This window comes from Trifolium pratense, linkage group LG5 (assembly GCF_020283565.1).
Source record: "Trifolium pratense cultivar HEN17-A07 linkage group LG5, ARS_RC_1.1, whole genome shotgun sequence".
Taxonomy (NCBI): domain Eukaryota; kingdom Viridiplantae; phylum Streptophyta; class Magnoliopsida; order Fabales; family Fabaceae; genus Trifolium; species Trifolium pratense.
This window is the reverse complement of record NC_060063.1, coordinates 9,575,322-9,598,600: the sequence shown is the minus strand read 5'-3', so window position 1 is coordinate 9,598,600 and position 23,279 is coordinate 9,575,322. Positions and strand designations below refer to the sequence as shown.

Here is a 23,279-nt window from a genome sequence, read left to right as displayed (position 1 = left end):
GTCTATTGATCGGATCCTTCAGCTGACACATCCAATGAGATATGCTTCTGAGACTACATCTGATTACTTGGCGTGGTACTATACGGTATCACATCCTAGACTGTGTTGCCCTGTTGATGGACCACATGGAGCACCACCAGTTCCACAGTATGCACCTGCACTAGATGCACCTGCAGTAGTTGTTACCAGTAGAAGATGCACCAGCAGAAGATGCACCACCATAAACTGCACTACAACGCGAACGTATATGGAGAGGTATGGTTCATTGCGCGCTTGAGGAATTTATGTCGAGGGTAGACGCTGATAGAAATGACCATGACTTTGACGACCTTTTTTTTCCACTACATGTGTCTCGTGGTGCATACCCATGACTAGTCATTTTGCATTCCGTGTTGTTGTACTGTTTTTTTTTTTTTGAACACTAGTTTATGTACTTTTAGTTCTAGATTGTGTACTTTATTGGACACTTTCCTTTGTAATCATGTGACGAAACTTATGTACTTCAATAATTTTAAGTACTTTTATTCTAGAAATGTACTTTGTTAAACACTTGTTTTTATACTTCAATACATTATTGTTTGTGTGTCGTTACAATATAAATGTTTGACATAAAATAAACAATTACAAATAAGTAATTTAGATGTTTGGCATAACATAACTAATCTAAATATTTGACATAAATTAAACAATTACAAATAAGTAATTTTGATGTTTGATATAAAAGTAAAAATTAATCAACAGACAAGACACCACTAGGAGGTTTCACCGGAATATTTAGAAGTTGTCAATATTGTAGATGTTCGTTTAAGTTTGACATCCAAGATGTTGCTTCATGTGAACAAAATTTCTTCCAATCGTCTGTAACTTCGGGGAATGGAAACCCCATTGTCATGTTTACCTGAAAGTACAATTAGAACTTTGTGGTTAACTTCAAATAGAACTTATAGTAAAGAAAGTTGAAGACCACGTAACTTTGTAGTTTCTCCTCTTCTAGCATTGATTAAGAGATATACTAGTATTATTTTTTTACTTTGTAGACTGTCTTTGTAAATTTATTATTTTCAAATCATATGCAATCCACTTGGCTTTTAGTTAATTTTCATCTTCTTTTGTCCTCTCATTTGTGGACTAGTTATCAGTGACATTTTATCCGTTTCATAGAGTGAAATTTTTTTCTTGGAAGTTTTATTTGGTCACATCCTTTTATGAGTGGAAGATGCAACATTTTTTGTGTTGGAACCCTCAGAGTCCTGTGTGGTGGTGATATTGGGCCTGGTGGTGGTCTTGGCAGGATGTGGATTGGTTATCACGCGTCTATTGATCGGATCCTTCCTATGCTACTATTGATAGTGACTGGATTGGTTATCACGCGTCTATTGATCGGATCCTTCAGCCGACACGTCCAGTGACATTTGCTTCTGAGACTACATCTGATTACTTGGCGCGGTACTACACGGTATCACATCCTAGACTGTGTTGCCCTGTTGATGGACCGCATGGAGCACCACCAATTCCACAGTATGCACCTGCACCTGCAGCAGTTGTATCAGTAGAAGATGCACCAACAGAAAATGCACCACCATAAACTGCAGTACAACGCGAACGGAGATGGACAGGTATGGTTCATGGCGCGCTTGAGGCATTTATGTCGAGGGTAGACCCTGATAGAAATAACCATGACTTTGACGACCTATTTTTTGCACTAGATGTGTCCCGTGTTGCATACCCATGACTAGTCATTTTGCATTCCGTGTTGTTGTATTGTTTCTTTGAACACTAGTTTATGTACTTTTATTTCTAGATTGTGTACTTTATTGGACACTTTCCTTTGTAATCATGTGACTAAACTTATGTACTTCAATAATTTTAAATACTTTTATTCTAGAATATGTACTTTGTTGAACACTTGTTTTTATACTTCAATACATTATTGTTTGCGTGTCGTTACAATATAAATGTTTGACATAAAATAAACAATTACAAATAAGTAATTTAGATGTTTGGCATAACATAACTAATCTAAATATTTGACATAAATTAAACAATTACAAATAAGTAATTTTGATGTTTGATATAAAAGTAAAAAATAATAAACAGACAAGACACCTCTAGGAGGTTTCACCGGAGTATTTAGAAGTTGTCAATATTGTAGACGTTCGTTTAAGTTTGACATCCAAGATGTTGCTTCATGTGAACAAAATTTCTTCCAATCGTCTGTAACTTCGGGGAATGGAAACCCCATTGTCATGTTTACCTAAAAGTACAATTAGAACTTTGTGGTTAACTTCAAATAGAACTTATAGTAAATAAAGTTGAAGACCACATAACTTTGTGGTTTCTCCTCTTCTAGCTTTGATTAAGACATATACTATATTATTGTTTTACTTTGTAGACTGTCTTTGTAAATTTATTATTTTCAAATCACATGCATTCCACTTGGCTTTTAGTTAATTTCCATCTTCTTTTGTCCTCTCATTTGTGGACTAGTTATCAGTGAAATTTTATCCGTTTCATAGAGTGAAATTTTTTTCTTGGAAATTTTATTTGGTCACATCCTTTTATGAGTGGAAGATGCAACATTTTTGTGTTGGAACCCTCAGAGTCCTGTGTGGTGGTGATATTGGGCCTGGTGGTGGTCTTGGCAGGATATGGATTGGTTATCACGCATCTATTGATCGGATCCTTCCTATGTTGCTATTGATAGTGACTGGATTGGTTATCACGCGTCTATTGATCGGATCCTTCAGCCGACACGTCCAGTGACATGTGCTTCTGAGACTATATCTGATTACTTGGCGTGGTACTATACGATATCACATCCTAGACTGTGTTGCCCTGTTGATGGACCGCATGGAGCACCACCAGTTCCACAGTATGCACCTGCACTAGATGCACCTGCAGCAGCTGTACCAGTAGAAGATGCACCAGCAGAAGATGCACCACCATAAACTGCACTACAACGCGAACGGAGATGGAGAGGTATGGTTCATGGCGCACTTGAGGCATTTATGTCGAGGGTAGACGCTGATAGAAATGACCATGACTTTGACGACCGTTTTTTTGCTCTAGATGTGTTCCGTGGTGCATACCCATGACTAGTCATTTTGCATTCCGTGTTGTTGTACTGTTTTTTTGAACACTAGTTTATGTACTTTTATTTCTAGATTGTGTACTTTATTGGACACTTTCCTTTGTAATCATGTGACTAAACTTATGTACTTCAATAATTTTAAGTACTTTTATTCTAGAATATGTACTTTGTTGAACACTTGTTTTTATACTTCAATACATTATTGTTTGCGTGTCGTTACAATATAAATGTTTGACATAAAATAAACAATTACAAATAAGTAATTTAGATGTTTGACATAACATAACTAATCTAAATATTTGACATAAATTAAACAATTACAAATAAGTAATTTTGATGTTTGATATAAAAGTAAAAATTAATCAACAGACAAGACACCACTAGGAGGTTTCATCGGAGTATTTAGATGTTGTCAATATTGTAGACGTTCGTTTAAGTTTGACATCCAAGATGTTGCTTCATGTGAACAAAATTTCTTCCAATAAGTCTGTAACTTCGGGGAATGGATTTGAACAAAGGAGAACATTGGGGTAGCTCTTGTCACGGGTTCTCCTATCGTTCGTCGGTGGGGGCTTCGGGCGGGATCTTAACTATGTGGGATTCTTCTGAGGTGGAGATGTGGTGGACAGAGAGTCGTGAGCATGTGTTGTGGTGTCATGGTCGCTACACTAAGTCTGGAGAGGAGTTTTTTGTGGCGAACATCTATGCCCCTTGTGATGATATGGCTAAGCAACAGCTGTGGGAGTCTATTTTGGAGCGGCTTCACTCGCTAGCGGGGAAGAGAGTGTGTGTTTGTGGGGATTTTAATGCGGTGAAACATGTGGATGAACGACGATCGGTTTGGGGTGGTCATCGCTCTTTCGATCATGTTCCTTTTAGTCGGTTCATTAAAGATAACACCTTGGTTTATGTTCCCTTGATTGATCGTAAGTTTACTTGGTACAAAGGGGATGGTGTTTGGCCTGGCCTAATTGTAGGCAGGTAGCCATGCTGCGAGGGTTATCTGACCACTGTCCTTTGGTCTTATCTGCGAATGAGGATGATTGGGGACCTCGCCCGTCTAGGATGCTTAAGTGTTGGAAGGATGTGTCTGGCTATCACTCGTTCGTGAGAGAGAAGTGGAATTCGATTCAGGTCGATGGTTAGGGCGGTTATGTGCTGAAGGAAAAACTTAAGTTGATTAAAGCAGGACTGAAGGAGTGGCATAGGGCTCACACTCAAAACCTTCCTAGTCGCATTGAAACGTTGAAAGCTAGGCTATCGGCTCTCGATGAAAAGGGTGAGGAAGAGGCTCTTTCTGAGGAGGAGTTAGTGGAGTTTCATGGGATTTCGTTGGATATTCACTCGCTATCGCGACTGCATGCCAGCATCAGTTGGCAACAATCCCGCTCGTTGTGGCTTAAGGATGAAGATGCTAACTCGAAGTATTTTCATTCGGTTCTGGCGAGCCGCCATCGAAGGAATGCTATGTCAGTTATTCAGGTGGATGGGGTTACTATTGAGGGTGTTGAACCGATTAGGCAGACAGTGTTTTCGCATTTTGAGTCTCACTTTAAAGGCTTCTAACGTGGATCGGCCCGGGGTGGACGATCTCCAGTTTAAAAGATTGAACCATGTGGAAAATGGTAGTCTAATCAAACCTTTCACGGAGGCAGAAGTGAAATCCGCTGTGTGAGATTGTGATAGTTTTAAAAGTCCTGGTCCAGACGGGATTAATTTTGGTTTCATTAAAGACTTCTGGGCTGAATTGCGGGGTGACATTATGCGTTTTCTCTCCGAATTTCACCGGAATGGAAAGATTGCTAAGGGTATAAATTCCACTTTCATAGCTCTGATTCCTAAAGTTGATAGCCCCCAAAGGCTGAATGATTTTTGGCCTATACCGCTTGTGGGATGCCTTTATAAAATTTTGGCAAAGGTTTTAGCGAATAGGTTACGTCTTATGATAGGGAGCGTGATTTCTGAGGCTCAGACGGCGTTCGTAAAGGACAGGCAAATCCTTGATGGGATTCTTGTTGCAAATGAGGTGGTGGACGAGGCACGAAGGTCTAAAAAGGAACTTATGATGTTTAAGGTTGATTTTGAGAAAGCTTATGACTCAGTGGACTGGGGCTATCTGGATGATATTATGGGGAGAATGTTTTTTCCTGCCTTATGGAGGAAGTGGATTAGAGAGTGTGTTTGTACGGCTACGGCGTCTATTTTAGTTAACGGTAGTCCGACTGATGAATTCTCCCTTAAGCGTGGTCTTCGGCAAGGGGACCCGTTGTCTCCTTTTCTTTTTCTCTTGGCTGTTGAGGGTCTCAATGTGTTAATGGAGGCTATGGTGGCGCGTAATCTGTTTACGGGGTATAGTATTGGTGAGCAGGGTTTGGCTTCGGTATCGCACCTTCAGTTTGCAGATGACACTCTTCTGCTAGGGGTTAAAAGTTGGGCAAATGTTCGGGCTTTGAGAGCTGTTCTTGTGCTATTTGAGACTATGGCAGGTCTGAAAGTTAATTTTAATAAAAGCATGTTGGTTGGGGTTAATATTTCTGATTCCTGGTTGGGTGAAGCTGCGTTTGTTCTGTGTTGTAAGGTGGGAAAGATCCCTTTCCTTTATTTGGGTCTTCAGATTGGGGGTGATCTGAGGCGCTTGAGTTTTTGGGATCCGGTGTTGAAACGAATAAAGAATAGATTGTCTGGGTGGAAGAGTCGCTTCTTGTTTTTTGGTGGTCGTCTGGTTCTGTTGAGATCTGTCTTGACCTCTCTACCTGTCTATGCTCTTTCCTTCTTCAAAGCTCCCTCAGGTATTATTTCCTCTATTGAATCTCTTTTCACTAAATTTTTTTGGGGGGGATGTGAGGATTCTAGGAAAATTTCTTGGGTTAGTTGGAAATCTGTTAGCTTACCTAAGGAGAGTGGAGGTTTGGGGTCAGGCGGTTGCGGGAGTTTAACCAGGCCCTTTTGGGCAAGTGGTGTTGGAGGATGTTGATGGACAGCGGGGGGTTGTGGTTTAGAGTGTTGGCGGCTAGGTATGGGGTTGAGAGAGGTAGACTTCAGGATGTAGGTCGGAGGGGGTCCTTGTGGTGGAGGGAGATAGTGCGTATTAGGGAGGGAGGCGGCGAGTCAGGGGGCAGGTGGTTCGGGGAGCATGTTGTGAGGAGGGTGGGGGACGGGTCAGAGACTTTTTTCTGAACCGATCCCTGGGTGGATGGTACTTCGTTGTGCGAGCGGTTTGGGCGCCTGTTTGTTTTGACGGCAAACAAATCGTGTACGGTGGCTGAGATGTTTGCTTTAGGGTGAGGCGCAGATGGAGGGGCGTGGGAGTGGCAGAGGCAGTTGAGGGCGTGGGAGGAGGAGATGTTGGGGGAGTGTCAGTCTTTACTTTCTAACTTTTCCTTGCAGGCCTTTTCTGTAGACAGGTGGCAGTGGCATCCTGATCCTGACACCGGTTATACTGTTAGGGGGGCTTACCAGCTCCTGATATCTCATGCTTTGGTTACTATGGATGTTGCGGATAATCTCATTTGGCACTCTCAGGTTCCTTTGAAGGTATCCATTCTTGCGTGGCGATTATTGCGAGACAGGTTGCCCACGAGAGTGAATCTGGTTACTCGACGAGTTTTATCTCCTACAGCTCACACGTGTGTTTTTGGATGTGGTGAGGCTGAGTCGGCCCATCATTTATTCATATCCTGCGGTTTTGTTGGTTCTCTTTGGGATTTAGTGCGGTCGTGGATTGGCATTCCTTTGGTGGATTTTGTTTCTTTACGTGATCACTTTATTCAGTTTACATCTTCAGCAGGTGGATCTCGAGCGCGTCGTTCTTTCCTACAACTCATTTGGCTTGCTTGTGTTTGGGTTGTATGGACGGAGAGAAATCACTGATTGTTCAGAGGCTCAGCAGATATGCCCCATATTTTGATGGACAAGATCAAGCTGTTTTCTTTTAGATGGTTAAAGTCGACGAGTATTACGTTAGCTTTAAACTACCATAGCTGGTGGTTTAGTCCTCGACTTTGTTTGGGTCTTGTATGACTATTGTATATGTTTTTTTATTGTTTTTTTTAGGCTTAACTTCACATTTGGTCTCTTACGTTTATTTTAGGTTTCAATTTGGTCCCTTACGTTTAAAAAGTATCAATTTGGTCCCTTACGTTTATTTTAGGTTTCAAGTTAATCCTTTCCGTCAATTTTGTCACATGTGGCAGTCAATTTGCACATGTGGACTGACACATGGCACTTGGACACACTGACACGTGTACTGTTCAAACGGTGTTAGTGATAAAATTGACGGAAAGGACTAACTTGAAACCCAAAATAAACGTAAGGGACCAAATTGATACTTTTTAAACGTAAGGGACCAAATTGAAACATAAAATAAACGTAAGAGACCAAATGTGTAGTTAAGCCTTTTTTTTACTCTTCTTGTAAACTTTTGTAATCTACCTTGGTACGTCTTGTGTCAGGGAGGCTTATTTGGTTAATACATCTCATTTTGGCTTGTTCAAAAAAAAAAACTTCGGGGAATGAAAACCCCATTGTCATGTTTACCTGAAAGTACAATTAGAACTTTGTGGTTAATTTCAAATAGAACTTATAGTAAACAAAGTTGAAAACCACATAACTTTGTGGTTTCTCCTCTTCTAACTTTGATTAAGACATATACTAGTATATATATTCTCATTATTATAAAAAAACTATCTTCTTTAAAACGAGAGGCCACAAAAAATTTCAACAAGTATTTCACTCAAATTTTCTTTTCATAAAAGTCACTATAGAAAAAAAAACCTCATAGAAACCGTTCATCTAAAAGACTAGATATATCCACTGTTTATTTTAAAAGAATAAGTCCTTCATATCTTAGTTCCTTCTAATTAATAACCTTTTTACTTTTTATATAAATCATGAATATCGAATCTTGCAAAGATAATAAAATGAAGTGATTACATTTTATTAAGGGTAAAGTTGTCAAACTATGCATATAATTATATGTTAACAAGATTAAACAACCTTAAAATCACATACGCACTTCTAAGGATTTACAAAAACACAATTCATATTTATCACCAATAATAAACAACAAAATATATAAAAATGAAACGCTTATAGAATCAAGCTTAGAATTTACCCGGTCGGTAAAGGCGGCGTCCACTGGAATAAACAGTGTGAACGCCGAACGTGCTTCTAATTCTAGATCAAGTTTTAGATCCGAAAAGATTCCGGCAGTTATGTGTAGGCTGTCCCCCGCCCCCGCCGTTGTTTGTTTCGTCATGACCTCACTGACATTGAGGCCAGACGTGACGGACGGTGCTGGGCAGAATAACAAGGAAATAAAAATAAAAATGGGAGGCCAGACGCGACGGACGGTGCTGGGCAGAATAACAAGGAAATAAGAATAAAAATGGGAAGGGTGAAGGTTCGAGAAGAGGCCATCTTTAGAAGATTCTAAAATTAAATTGTAAAAAAATTCTACCTACTTAAAAAAAACTCAACTGAAGGAAGAAGAATTACTATGTGCTCGCTCACAAATTACTGAGTCTGCTGATTTTTGAGCTGCCTTGTGGTTTTTGCTCTGCTTTCTGATTTTACTCTCTTTCTCTGCGTCTGCCTTGTGGTTTTTGCTCTGATTTTACTCTCTTTGTCTATGTTCTGTGATATGTGGATGCTTGTGAAGAAACAAATTAAGAAGATAATTATGGGCAATGCTTGTGTGTGAGAAAGTGAAGGGAAGGTTCGGTTTTGGTTGGTATATAAAAGGGTAGGAAGAAGGGTGAAATGGTAATAAGCATCTAATTAAGAAAAAGAGAAAGAGATGAAGAGCCAATGAGAGATGATATGTTTTTTGCAAGTTGGCGGCTGCTGTATCACTTAGTATCACCTGGCAATAGCAAAGTGAAAAATACTTACTTAGGCACAACCTCAAATTAGAGGTGTTAGGCACATATACATAAGTAAAATAAAATTAAAGAAAAAATGATTAAAATTATATTAATTGATGTGACTATTTTATTTTTCTTTTAATTTTTTTTATTGATGTGTGTGTGCCTAAGTTTTGTGCCTATATCTTTGTGCCTAGGTAAGAATGCCTCTAGCAAAGTAGTTATTAGGGTCGTTAAAAAAATAAACTTAAAAGCTTATACCCTCATTTTTTTTTTAATTTTGGTAGTAACTAATATTAATAACATGATTTTGTCAAAAAAAAAATAAAATTAATAATATTATAATTAAGATTATAGATTGGAACAAAATAGAATAATTTATACTCATAAAAATAACAACAAAATAGATTAATATGATCAACTCAATAATCCATCAAAAGAAATAAAAGAATAAAATAGTCAATAAAAAAATTATAGAAAAAATAACATGAATATGCATCAAATTTATAAAATTATCCTAAATATTCCTAATTAAATTTATAATTTTTTTATTAAAAAACTAGTTTAAAGATGGTCCATTGACTTTTATGCGATATTTGAGTTTTTTTTGAAAGAAAACGATATTTGAGTTTGTCACTAATATTAATGTAAAAAATTTATTTAAAATTAAAAATTAAAAATTTTGTTATATAATATTGTTAAAATATAAGTGGAAATATTGTGTTAATTATTTCTTGTAAATTTATTTATTCAATTTTTTATATTTCAGTAACCAATAATGGTCCCGTGTGTATTTTTAATAAAAAATTAGAAATTTTATTAGTAATATTTAGGGCAATTTACTAAGTTTGATACTAATTAACTTTATTATATGGTTAGGAGAAAACTTTGTAGTAATATTTTTTTTTTGTTTATAAAAAAAAATTGTTTATGTTTCTTTTCTTTATTTTGATGAAAAATATTGTTTACGTTTTTTTTATAGAGTATTTTTTTTATTCTATAACTTTTTTTAATTAACTAAACTTTCTATAATTTCTTTTTTCTTATTTTTATGGATAGATTGTTCTATTTTTTTTATCTATAATTTGTTTTGTTCCTATTTTTAAGCATATCATCTAAAAAAAGAATATCTATTACAATATATAAAAAGAATATCTATTAGAACTAGAATTCACAACAACAAAATTGTATTATATGACTTCACTTGTATTATATAATGATGCTTTAAAGTGTCAAACCTGGTACCACTCAAACCAAATAATCAGATCAAAGTCCTAATCATACTTAAAGTACCCATATCTTATTCCCACTCAAACCAATCATATGTTACTTTTTGTTTAATTTTTAAAACAACTTTTAAAGCACCTAACAAAAAATTGGACCAAACGTACCATAAAGCCAAACTTTTCTAAAAGAAAATGCAGATGGGGGACCATAACACATGTATAGGTCATTATAATTACATGCATAGGTCATTATAATTCGTATGTTTGTTTCACTTTGTTGTTTTGTGGCAACTTTAACATCAACTTATTATTTGTTTTTGTCAAAATATTAACTTTGTCTTTGTTTATATTTGGATTGGAACACATTACTATGATTATGATTAAGTTATCTCTTAGAATTAATTCTCAAGTTAAATATGAGTCTAATTGGTCATTATATGACTTCACTTGATTGCTAACCTCAAAATATTCAATCTAAATCAAACTTTTTTAATCCTTAATTGCAAGATTTATTCATTCATTGACAAGACATCATTAAAATAATTGTCAGCCTATGTTATTTGATTTTAATGGAACCCAATACATACTATATGTTAGGTTTACTACAAATCTAGATTTTGCAAATTTCTGAATTATGATCTTAATTTCTTAAACACAAACTAATTCTTGTTGTGCTAAGTGTATTAGAATTGTCTTGACCGGGGTTTGATACAAATCTAGATTTTGCAAATTTATGATGTTAATTTCTTAAACTCAATCTAGTTCTTTGTGCTATCTTAACCGAGTTCGAACTTCAACTTCTTCATGTAAATTTTCAAAGACTATTGTTATTTTATCTATCAATAAAAAAAAAAAAAACATAGAACAATACTAATAAATTGTGGAATAGATTACAAGAGCGAGGTACGATTTTTCATTATGTTTGACATAAAGTTCTCTCTACAATATTGTCATTAATCGACTCTATGAAAGATAATTGTTGATACATAAAAACCACAAAAAACAGTAAAACAATGAATAAAAGATGAAGGAAAAAGCTTACATCTACAATAGCACCAGCTGCCTCAGATAAAGTATAAAGTAATTTGGATTGATTTTTTTTTTTTGTTTCCTTTTCAAGTGTGCTTTAAGGAAAAGAGTTGAGAATTTTTTTTTTAAAAAAAAATAACAATTTGATCAAACAAGAAGACCATTTTTTTTCTAATTAAGTGACAAAATTTTTCCCGTAAAATAAATAACTTTTAAAAAATGTGGTGTGAGTGAACCCTTGTATTTCAAGTGTTCTGCTTGTACTTGGTTGCTTGATCAGTTCTTTTATCATTGGCCTAGTTATAGTAATTTCTACTACTTTATTAAAAAATAAAGTGAGAGTTATTCCATTGAAAAATAGAATAAAAATAACATGTCCATGTTTTTTTTCCTATTTTGTTTGCTATTGTTGTTGCTGTGTTTTTTTAGAAGAAATAAATTTTGATTCTTCCATCTTGTCAATTTTAGCTCTTTTTAAAATTAGAGGTTTGTTATGGGAAAAAGAAAAAAAAAAATATCGTATGATTGCGTGTCTTGTGTGTTGTGTGTATGTTGCTTGCTATTGTGTTGTTTGGTTCTTTTTGGTTATCTCCTTTGTAATTGTATTTTTGGTATTATGTCATGGGTTGCAAGTAAATGTTACATTTAGAATTGAATGTTACTTTGGAAGCTTGGAGTTAGAGTTAGATCGTAGTAATCTTGTCTGACTCAATTTATTGTAGAGTGTATAACTTGTTGTTCATTCCGAAGAGATGGTCCGTGCTTCGTACACCACTCAAACCTTGTTCAAAATATCCCTTACCAAAATAGTGAGTTCTATAGGCACAATACTTGACATCGCAAACGTGACATGTATATATAACACTCCATGTTTTTCCGCCCGGGGCGCAACTTTTCCGCCTGGGCGCAGATTTCCACCTAGGGCACAGACTTTTCGCCATGAGGCACGAAAACAGAATGTCAGCTTCATTTCTACTGAAATTTTCACCCGGGGCATCAAAACAGCAGCTTTTGCTGTTTTCCATGTTTTCAAGGCAATTTGCAACATTGTTATTGGTTTTAAGAATTTAGTAAATTAAAATTTTAAAAATAATATATTTACAAAATCTAGAATGGGTATTATTAACAAAAGATTATTTTGCACAAAACTCAATCAAACTGTTGTAAAACATTTGTGAGAAAATAAAATAGATTTCAGTTGTTTTAATTCATTTGCTACTATGAGTCTAGCACCTCTTCCATAAATTTATTTGCTAGTTTTATTTATTTATGTTTTCATTTTCACCTATGTGGGGATGGGGACCCATTAATTCATTGTGTATTTCAATTATTATGTGAAAAAGGGAAATTTTGTACACTTTGTTTGAGAACCGGCTGTTTTTGCATATGTACAATTATTTGATGTGACTCTTTGTGTTCTATAATGAAAATGTAAATAAAGATTAAAGTTGCTAAATGATAAGTTGTTCACTACAATTTTGTGTTTACACCAAAACTGATATAATATGGTCCTTCACCGTTCTTTTTTTATTTTCAAAATTATTGATTTCCAATTAAAAATATGTACGACCATTATTGGAAACTAAATAGGAATATAGTGCTACTATTTGTGATGATGATGTTGTGGCTCCATCCTCCCATGCTTAAATACTTTAGACCATTAAATTGGAGTACAATCAATTAACAATACATATACCACCATATTATGGGAAAAAAAGAAATATTAGAATCACACGAGGCGATCTATGCACAGTAATTCTTCTTCCTTCAGTTGAGTTTTTTTTAAGTAGGTAGAATTTTTTTACATTTTAAATTTAGAATCTTCTAAATATGGCCTCTTCTCCAACCTTCACCCTTCCCATTTTTATTTCCATGTTATTCTGCCCAGCACCGTCCGTCGCGTCTGACCTCAATGTCAGTGAGGTCATGACGAAACAAACAGCGGTGGGGGTGGAGGACAGCCTACACATAGCTGCCGGAATCTTTTCGGAGCTAAACCTTGATCTAGAATTAGAAGCACGTTCGGCGTTCACACTGTTTATTCCAGTGGACGCCGCCTTTACCGACCAGGTAAATTCTCAGCTCCATTCTATAAGTGTATCATTTTTATATATTTTGATGAAGGCACATGTCGTGAGACAGTACCTTCCTCATAACGTCCACTGGAATAAAATAGTGTGAACGCGGAACGTGCTTCTAATTCAAGATCAAGGTTTAGCGCCGAAAAGATTCCGGCAGCTATGTTTAGGCTGTCCTCCGCCCCACCGCTGTTTGTTTCGTCATAACCTCACTGACATTGAGGCCAGAGGCGACGGACGGTGCTGGGCAGAATAACATGGAAATAAAATTAAAAATGGGAAGGGTGAAGGTTGGAGAAGAGGCCATATTTAGAAGATTCTAAATTTAAAATGGAAAAACTTCTACCTACTTAAAAAAAAACTCGACTGAAGGAAGAAGAATTACGAATTACTGTGTGTAGATCGCCCCGTGTGATTCTAAATTACTGTTTGCCCCCTCATAAATTACTGCGTCTGCTGATTTTTGAGCTGCCTTGCGGTTTTTGCTATGCTTTCTGATTTTTCTCTCTTTCTCTGCGTCTGCTGATTGATGTGGTGTGTTCTCTGATATGTCGATGCTATCTTTTGAAAACTTATGGTTCGTCTGTTGTATTTATAGGTGAATTCAAGGGTGAGGAGGGGAGTGAGGGAGTAAAGAAAACCATTTTCAACCATTCAGATCTAATTAGTGGTCATAGTGTAACTTGATCAAATCTTGTTTAAACTTTGAACTTAGAAACCAAAACCCATGTTCAAAAAATGGTTTTTAGAACAAAACCTTAGAAACCCACTTGCAGAAGAATCAGAATGAATAAAGGGTGCAAAAATGATAGCAAATTTGAAACTGGGCACCTTTGAAAAGAAGAAGATTTGGGTTTTTTGACAAAGAAAGAATGAAAAAACAGAGCAAGTACTCTGTTTTTCACTTCTCGTTTGTTCCTCTCTTTGTTTTCCAAGACTTTGTAACCGCTAAGTTTATATAATAACAATATTTACAAAATGGTCCCATTATTAATTTATGGATACTTCACTAACTGGTTATTGTTATGACATTAATGCCCTTTCATATTCATGACCATGACTATGAGCTAGTCCCTTTTGTAGGGTCCATTATTAATTTATTGATACTTCACTAACTGTTTATTGTTATGACATATGAGCTAGAGCTGTCAAAATGGGCCCGCCTGCCAAGCTCGATTTTTTCTCGAACTCGGGTCTTGAAAATCCTAGCCCAAATTATTTCTGGATTTTTTAGCCCGGTCCGACAAAGCTCGATTAAAATATAGCTAGCCCGAATGGGGCGCGGGCGGCCTGCAAGCCGAAAAAATTAAAATTAAAAAAAATAAAATATAAATATAAATAATTTGTTTTGGATGATTTGAAATTAGTTTGTAATATAAATTATAAAACATCGTCCGCTACTTAAGTAGCATATGGGTAAAAATAGGGCACCCAAGAAACTCGTAGGTAGCAGATGAGTAAAAATAGGCCTCGCGAGAAACTCGTACGTAGGGGATGAATAAAAATAGGGCGCGCAAGAAACTCGTACGTAGCGGATGAGTAAAAATAGGGCGCGCGAGAAAGTCGTGGGTAGCTGATGAGTAAAAATATGACGCGCGAGAAACTCGTAAGTAGCGGATGCGTAAAAATAGGGCGCGAGAAACTCGTAGGTAGTAGATGAGTAAAAATAGGGCGCGCGAGAAAGTCGTACGTAGTGGATGAATAAAAATAGGGCATGCGAGAAACTCGTACGTAGCAGATGAGTAAAAATAGGGCGCGCGAGAAAGTCCTAGGTAGCGGATGAGTAAAAATATGACGCGCGAGAAACTCGTAAGTAGCGGATGCGTAGAAATAGGGCGCGAGAAACTCCTAGGTAGTGAATGAGTATAAATCGGGCGCGCGAGAAACTCGTAGATAGGGGATGAGTAAAAATTCGGCGCGCGAGAATTATTATATATATATATCGGATGAGTAAAAAATAGGACGCGCGAGAATTATTAATGTTATTTTGTATAGTTGAGTTTGAGCACTAGAAGTATAAAGAAAAAATTTAAAAAAACCGGGCCAGCCCGAAAGTCTGACTACCCGTACCGGGCCGGGCTCGGACACTAATTTTAGTAGCCCATTTTTAATCCGAACTTTTTAGCCCGGCCCAACGAAGCCCAACCGGACCGGCACGAAATTTGCCGGCCGCCCGTTTTGACAGCTCTACTATGCTCTACTATGAGCCATGCTTTACTCTCTCACTCCCCTCCTCACGCTTGAATAATTTAATATTATCTATCAATAACTTTATATTACTTTGGTAAAAAAACTCTATATTACAATATTTCAATATTAAAAAGTGTGAGTCCTGCGAAGAAAGATAGAGATTACTTGATCAACTCTTTTATTTTCTCACAAATTTTTTACAACAGTTTGATTGAGTTTTGTGCAAAATAACTTTTTATTAATAATATCCATTCTAGCTTTTGTAAATATATTATTTTTAAAATTTTATTTTACTAAATTCTTAAAACCAATAACAAAGTTGAGATAAACAACAAATTAGAAACTAGACTAGAAGGTGAAAATTATATATATATATATATATATATATATATATATATATATATATATATATATATATATATATATATATATATATATATATATATATATAAATAAATAAATAAATAAATAAAAAAGTGAATTAGGAAGTGAATGAGAACTGTATGCAATATTAAGAAAAAAGATAAAAAATAATTCAACCTTCGGTCCACTCTCCATGATAACCCGAAGGCATATGTAATAATTTTCCACCATAGAAACTATTTTATTAGTTTGGATATTTGACTTTAAGATGAGGGTGAAAAAGAAAAAGGAAATGGTGAATGTTGTGGTCAGGAAAGTAGTCATAAAAGAGAGATTCACATCCAAGTATGTAACAATAATTCTATAGAGAATAGAAAATACTTTTTCAATATAACATGAATAATATGCCACATATGATTCATTCCACTTTGTATTCTTTCCTTTGTAAAAGTGTTTAATACTTTATAATTAGTGGTGAAGGAACTCGTGCCGTTGTATTATTGGTCCATTATCTAGGTTCTTTTTACCGTTTGTTCTATGTGAACTTGCATTGTAATATGCTCTCCCACTCCTAGCCATTTTTTGTTCTATGGATCAGAAGAAAAAAAAAGAGTAATTAAAGTTTCTTCATGTAAATTTTATTGTTTAGCTGATAAATTTGAAGATTTTTTTAAATGAATGAAATATATATTTTTTGTTACAAAAATGAATGAACTTTATAAAGTATATTATTAAAGATAAATTTAGAGTGTGTTTGAATGAGGTAATTAATTATTTTGTAATTTAAACAGAATATGATACAACTAAGTAACATAATATGTATGTTATTTGATCACTTTTTTTGACTAATCAATAATTGTTCATGTACCCCCAATTTCAAAACATTCACGACTATCATTCATCAAAGAAAATCACGTACTGCCCAATAATTGTGTAGGACATATATCCATTAGTTTAAACACAAAAATGGTCACATGCAGTTCAAAAAAAAAATGGTCACATGCACATACATGCATCAAAAAAATGATCCACTAGTATCATTCATGCATGCATGTCTCCAATGCACATACATGTCTCCAATGCACATACTCGATCAACTAGTATCATTCATGCATGCATGTCTCCAATGCACATACACTAGATCATAGATACATGATTATAGCATATCTACTTTGAATTAAATAGATCAAAGAAAGGAATTGTGTACCTTGAATGACAGCGGATGAATCCACCATTGATTGAAACTGAGGAAAGGTTGAGGAGGTACTTCTACCTCTCACTGATGAGAGGTTATGCGTGTTATGTTTTCCCGTGTATTTAACTTAATGGGATGACTAGAATATATACTCATCAGTGGAGGCAGGGACCTCTCAATAGGCTGACTAAAAAGAACGGCCCAACCCATCAAGGCCCGTTCAACATTAAGCCTTATATTAAACATGACAAGTAATTGTATTTGATATTATACACTTTTAATTATATTTTAAATAAATAATTAAAGTAAATCCAAAATATTCAACATATTTTACTTTTTATTTGTTAACCATTTCATTGAATCAATTGAACAATGACGATAATCAATTATAGTCCCGTCGTTCTAAAGTAGTCCTTTTTTGAAAACAATATACTAAAGAAATCCTATGAATCCTAGTTGCATTATTGATGTATTCTTATAGTTTCTTTGTGTGTTATCTCTCCTATTTGGCCCATCATCAATTTATCTCTTTGAACTATTTTTGTTTTAAAATAAAATAAATAATAAGTAAAAGTAGATGAGAGGACAAATGCATTTGTGAGTAGTGACTCATTATTTTTAAAAGATGACATATTATTATGCCTGCATTTATATGCATGTTTCTCCATTTCTTTGCAAATATAACATCAAGCATCCACCACCCCATGTGAAAGTAAGAAGGGAGATGCCACACTAAAGATTATGGAATAAGTGCTTGGAGTTGAAGTTAAAAGGAACTCACTTTACTTCTTTTTTTGGGAGACTTTTTTAACTTTATTTATTTTTTTCTTTGCAAAACTTGTTTGGTAATGTAAAAGACATTTTTTAATGAACTTTATTTGCAACATTTACTCATTCATATATTCATAATTAATGTGTTTATTTTATTTTTATGTCCAAACCTGCAACGTTCAATCTCATTTTATTTTTTAAAGATTAAAATATTTAAGTATTATCGTACGTAATTATTTTTAAATTTATATAATATACATGTCTCAATAATATAAAATAATTACACAAATAGTGCATAAAAAATAAATTACTCACTGAAACCATTCTATCAGCAAAATGGTTTCAGAAGCAAACACAATTAATAAATTACTCACTGAAACCATTCTACCAGTAAAATAGTTTTAGAGTACAACTATGTGCAACCATTCTACAAGCTAAATGGTTTCAGAAGCAAATAACTAATAATCAACTTACTGAAACCATTCTACCAGCAAAATGGTTTCAGATTACAACTCTCTGAAACCATTGTACCAGATAAATGGTTTCAGAAGCAAACACAATTAATAAATTACTCATTGAAACCATTCTACCAGTAAAATGGTTTCAGAATACAACTATGTGCAACCATTCTACCAGTAAAATGGTTTCAGAAGCAAACATTAGTTTTTAATTACCGTTTTATCTCATTTAATTAACTAAAAATAGTTTCGGGTCTCCAAAAATTTCATAAAATATACCAAAAGTTCCAGAATATTATCTACTATTTTCCTGGTATAATGGTTTCAGTGAGTTGGTTGAGTGGTGCGTGTTAAATTACAACACACAAGTAACGTATTTAGTAGACAAAAAATGAGATTAAGGTAGTGAAAAATTGCATTTTTTTTTCGGTGTCCAAATCAAACGAACCAAGTCTCTATTTGTAGAAAAAAAAAATTATGAATTTTGGTATAAAAAAAAAAATAAAAAATTAATTTACAACGAAATAATTGAGTTCAAAGTATTAAATGAACAAAAATCACGTCCAGCCAACCATTGTGTGACACGTGTCCTACGTTTAAAAAGCAAATTTTTCTCTCTCCAGGGTATAATCCAGTGTGGCGCACGCGCTGGAATCTAATGGATCAGGATGATCTGGGCTGTCGGATTGATCAGACAGTCTTGATGAGATCAGATCTTGGCTGTCTGATGGAAATCAACGGTCTGTAACCATGGTCTTTCGGTACGCGCGCGACACTGGATCCGCGTCTATTAATGGGTATTTTGGTTAATTAATTAAAAAGAATAGGTATTTTGGTCCAATTGAAAAGGTGCACCTTGCTAACTTAGACCTAACTAGGGTCTAAGTTAGAAAACCCATATATATATAAATCACATTCAATAAGTTGAGTTTGGTTTTTTCTTTCTCATTAACAATATTTTTAGCAAGGATGACTGCTGCTATAATTCTTATTGAAAAGAATAAAAAATATACCAAAATAAAAAAACAAAACAACTTGCGAGTGCACTAATGAGACCCATAAAAAAATTAATTTAAAATTACACAATTAAGATACAATATAATACATCTTTTCACACTTATAAATAATATAAGAGATCATTTTTTTTAACGGAATATTATAAGAGATCATTAAAAACTATATTAATTGTCTTTAAAATATATTTTTGAGCTAAAATATATATAAAAATAAAAAATCAATTATATAAACCAATACAAAATTTCATATTTCTAAATAACCCTCTTATTTTTAATATAAACTAATATTAAACCTATCTATTTCACTATATTTTAAAATATTATCTATCATTTAATTATATATAATGATACTTATCATAATTATTATTTTTCATTTATGAAAATATTTTAAATGTGCATTTTAATCGAGCCCGTGCAACGCACAGGTTTATTTCTAGTATGAAAGAATGGTAGTTTAAAAGTTGGTATGACAAAGTTAGTTTTTTTTTAAAAAAAAATAATAGCACAATTGTAATTATCCTAAATATTCCTAATTAAATTTATAATTTTTTTATTAAAAAACTAGTTTAAAGATGGTCCATTGACTTTTATGCGATATTTGAGTTTTTTTTGAAAGAAAACGATATTTGAGTTTGTCACTAATATTAATGTAAAAAATTTATTTAAAATTAAAAATTAAAAATTTTGTTATATAATATTGTTAAAATATAAGTGGAAATATTGTGTTAATTATTTCTTGTAAACTTATTTATTCAGTTTTTTATATTTCAGTAACAAATAATGGTCCCGTGTGTATTTTTAATAAAAAATTAGAAATTTTATTAGTAATATTTAGGGCAATTTACTAAGTTTGATACTAATTAACTTTATTATATGGTTAGGAGAAAACTTTGTAGTAATATTTTTTTTTTGTTTATAAAAAAAAATTGTTTATGTTTCTTTTCTTTATTTTGATGAAAAATATTGTTTACGTTTTTTTTATAGAGTATTTTTTTTATTCTATAACTTTTTTTAATTAACTAAACTTTCTATAATTTCTTTTTTCTTATTTTTATGGATAGATTGTTCTATTTTTTTTATCTATAATTTGTTTTGTTCCTATTTTTAAGCATATCATCTAAAAAAAGAATATCTATTACAATATATAAAAAGAATATCTATTAGAACTAGAATTCACAACAACAAAATTGTATTATATGACTTCACTTGTATTATATAATGATGCTTTAAAGTGCCAAACCTGGTACCACTCAAACCTAATAATCAGATCAAAGTCGTAATCATACTTAAAGTACCCATATCTTATTCCCACTCAAACCAATCATATGTTACTTTTTGTTTAATTTTTAAAACAACTTTTAAAGCACCTAACAAAAAATTGACCAAACGTACCATAATTATGAGCACCAACAACCATATCTTCTTATTCCAATACTATGAGGTCACTCACACACTCGCATTGGTTTCGTGTCGTGACTCGTGACGTGACCTTTGGATGATCATCACGGACCTCTATTTTTATTGCTCAAAATGTTATGTCATTTGTTTTGTTTTGTTTTGTATAGTAACTAGCATCTAACTACTAACCAATTGGACACATCACACATGCATACCATATTTTTGAGAAACATTAATCTTTGGTAATTTTAGTGACTAGTACTACTTTATCATAGAAATGTAATAATCCACCCACCCACACCTATATGATTTTGACATGTCTTTAAGTGCAAGAGAAAGGTGATATAGACATATATCAATATTGCTACGGAAAGGACAATGTTAGGCATCTCAAAATCCTATTAACTGAACTCGCTCTCAAACTTCAAATCAAATGCAAACCCCTTTTTTACTTTTAGCTAATACAGACAACTTGTCTGGGGACCAAATAATATGTCCAACTAATCTTTACAGATATTGTCTCTTTTTAGGGCAACTGAATGATCATGAAATTTAGATTAATTTAATTGACTAAGAAACATTGGTATCACAAAAGAGTGCTTACAAAAGTTCGTCATTTTGTTATAGCTGTTTTTGGAGTTAATAATTAGGGAGGTTCATCGTTTTGAATGCAGATCTTGTATTATATAAAACAGAACGCCGTAGCAGACATGAAAATCGAGATTTGCATTTATAACTTGATGCATCATTTTCTTTGGTTTGTTCTTATATTTCAATTCCAACTGTTGTTTAACCACTTGAAGCATACGTCAAAATTATTGAAGTCATGTTAAAACAATCTGAACCGGTGTTAATTGTCTCAATGCTTAAAAATTATTCTTAGCTTGTAAAGTCCAAATTTGGAGAAGTGGTTTGATTACGACCTCGTCATTGTCCAGTTTACTTTTATTTTTGACAAAAAAATAGTCAAATTTTGTGAATATTTATGTTTGTTATTTTCAATATTTAATAGTCAATTTTTGTGAATAAAACAGGTAACGTTTATTATGTAATGAACAAACTTAAATAACAAATTAAATGAACAAACTTAATACTTCATTTATATAATTCAAATTTGTACATTCACACAAAAAAAATACATAACATAACACTCAACCAAATAAAAAAAATACATAACAAACACCTAAAATAAAAAACACCAAAGCAATCTGAGGAGAAAGCTGTGGAGGCTGTCCTGAGCGGAGAGGAGGGGGGGGAGGAGGAGGAGGAGGTGGAGGTGGAGGAGGAGGAGGAGGAGGAGGGGGAGAAACATCACCGCTGCCAAACATCTCAACAGGTAATAAAACCTTTGAGATGGCATATATGGCAATGGGAGATTTGAAATAAACCGTGTTCTTGACTACGGCTTCAACAGCTCCCATTCTTATCATCACCGTAGAGGTCTGACCCACCGAAATGTTAAGATGGTATAAGGAAAGCCCCATGGCTTCACTTGCAAGGGTGGGAGGGGAGAATGTATTCAATGCCCGGAGGAAATCAGGAGGAAGGTACTGTCTCACGACATGTGCCTTCATCAAAATATATAAAAGTGATACACTTATAGAATCAAGCTTAGAATTTACCCGGTCGGTAAAGGCGGCGTCCACTGGAATAAACAGTGTGAACGCCGAACGTGCTTCTAATTCTAAATCAAGTTTTAAATCCGAAAAGATTCCGGCAGTTACGTGTAGGCTGTCCCCCGCCCCCGCCGCTGTTTGTTTCGTCATGACCTCACTGACATTGAGGCCAGACGCGACGGACAGTGCTGGGCAGAATAACATGGAAATAAAAATAAAAATGGGAAGGGTGAAGGTTGAAGAAGAGGCCATATTTAAAAAATTCTAAATTTAAAATGGAAAAAATTCTACCTACTTAAAAAAAAAAAACTCAACTGAAGGACTACAAGAAGAAGAGTGAATGATAGACCAAAGAGTGATAATCCCAAGAGCTTTTGATTCACACCAATTTCGATTCTTTTGATGAAATTGAAATCTACCCTTTTTTTTTAATCCTGTTCAAATTACATAAACACCTCCATTAATCAAACCATAAATAAAGCACAATACAAAAATCATTAACAACCATACAAAAATATCATAACCACATTTCTTTTTATTATCAGAGTATGCAAAAATATGTTTAAATCACATATGAAATAGAACAGTCGAGAAATGCAACTTAATTTATTTATTTTTGGGTGCCAACTTTAATTAAAAAGAAAATAATTATTTTTTGATAAAAATCAAAGAAATTAAATGGATATGTTCATATTTTTTTGAAAAGGAAAAATATAATGGATATGTTTATAATTATATGAAGAAAAAACTTGATTAAAAGAAAAGGGTAGGTAAAATTCAAACCTTTGTTGTTATAGCTTATGGAGAAGTGTATATATTTGAGCTATGAATTGAAGTCTTACTCCGAGAAAAAGAGATAGCACTAACTTGTTAATGAAAAATGAATAATGATGGGTCTATCTTAGTGGTTATATAGAAGTTTGGTATTCAAATACGTGTCAAAGGTGAGAGAGAAAGTAAAAGGGATGGTCTTTGAATTCCACA

General features: G+C 34.0%; 1 protein-coding gene across 2 annotated transcripts; it reads right to left on the bottom strand.

Annotated features, from left to right (window-relative positions):
• Nucleotides 1-13,546: 13,546 nt before the first annotated feature.
• LOC123887166 (fasciclin-like arabinogalactan protein 4) lies at nt 13,547-23,279 on the bottom strand. Of its 2 annotated transcripts, XR_006801383.1 has the most exons (3): nt 23,079-23,279; nt 22,587-22,729; nt 13,547-13,634 (listed from the first exon to the last, which is right to left on the bottom strand). XR_006801383.1 is itself a non-coding variant. In XM_045936453.1 (2 exons), exon 2 carries the CDS (start codon nt 22,545-22,547, stop codon nt 21,831-21,833), a length of 717 nt encoding a protein of 238 aa, XP_045792409.1. In that variant the 5' UTR covers nt 22,548-22,729; nt 23,079-23,274; the 3' UTR covers nt 21,618-21,830. The 2 variants fall into 2 exon arrangements, 1 of the variants encoding a protein (XP_045792409.1); XM_045936453.1 differs by lacking the exon at nt 13,547-13,634 and having other exon boundaries at nt 21,618-22,729; nt 23,079-23,274.

Bases quoted from the DNA above. Each gene is read 5' to 3' on its own strand.
- LOC123887166 (XM_045936453.1), bottom strand. From the start codon at position 22,547: ATGGCCTCTTCTTCAACCTTCACCCTTCCCATTTTTATTTTTATTTCC.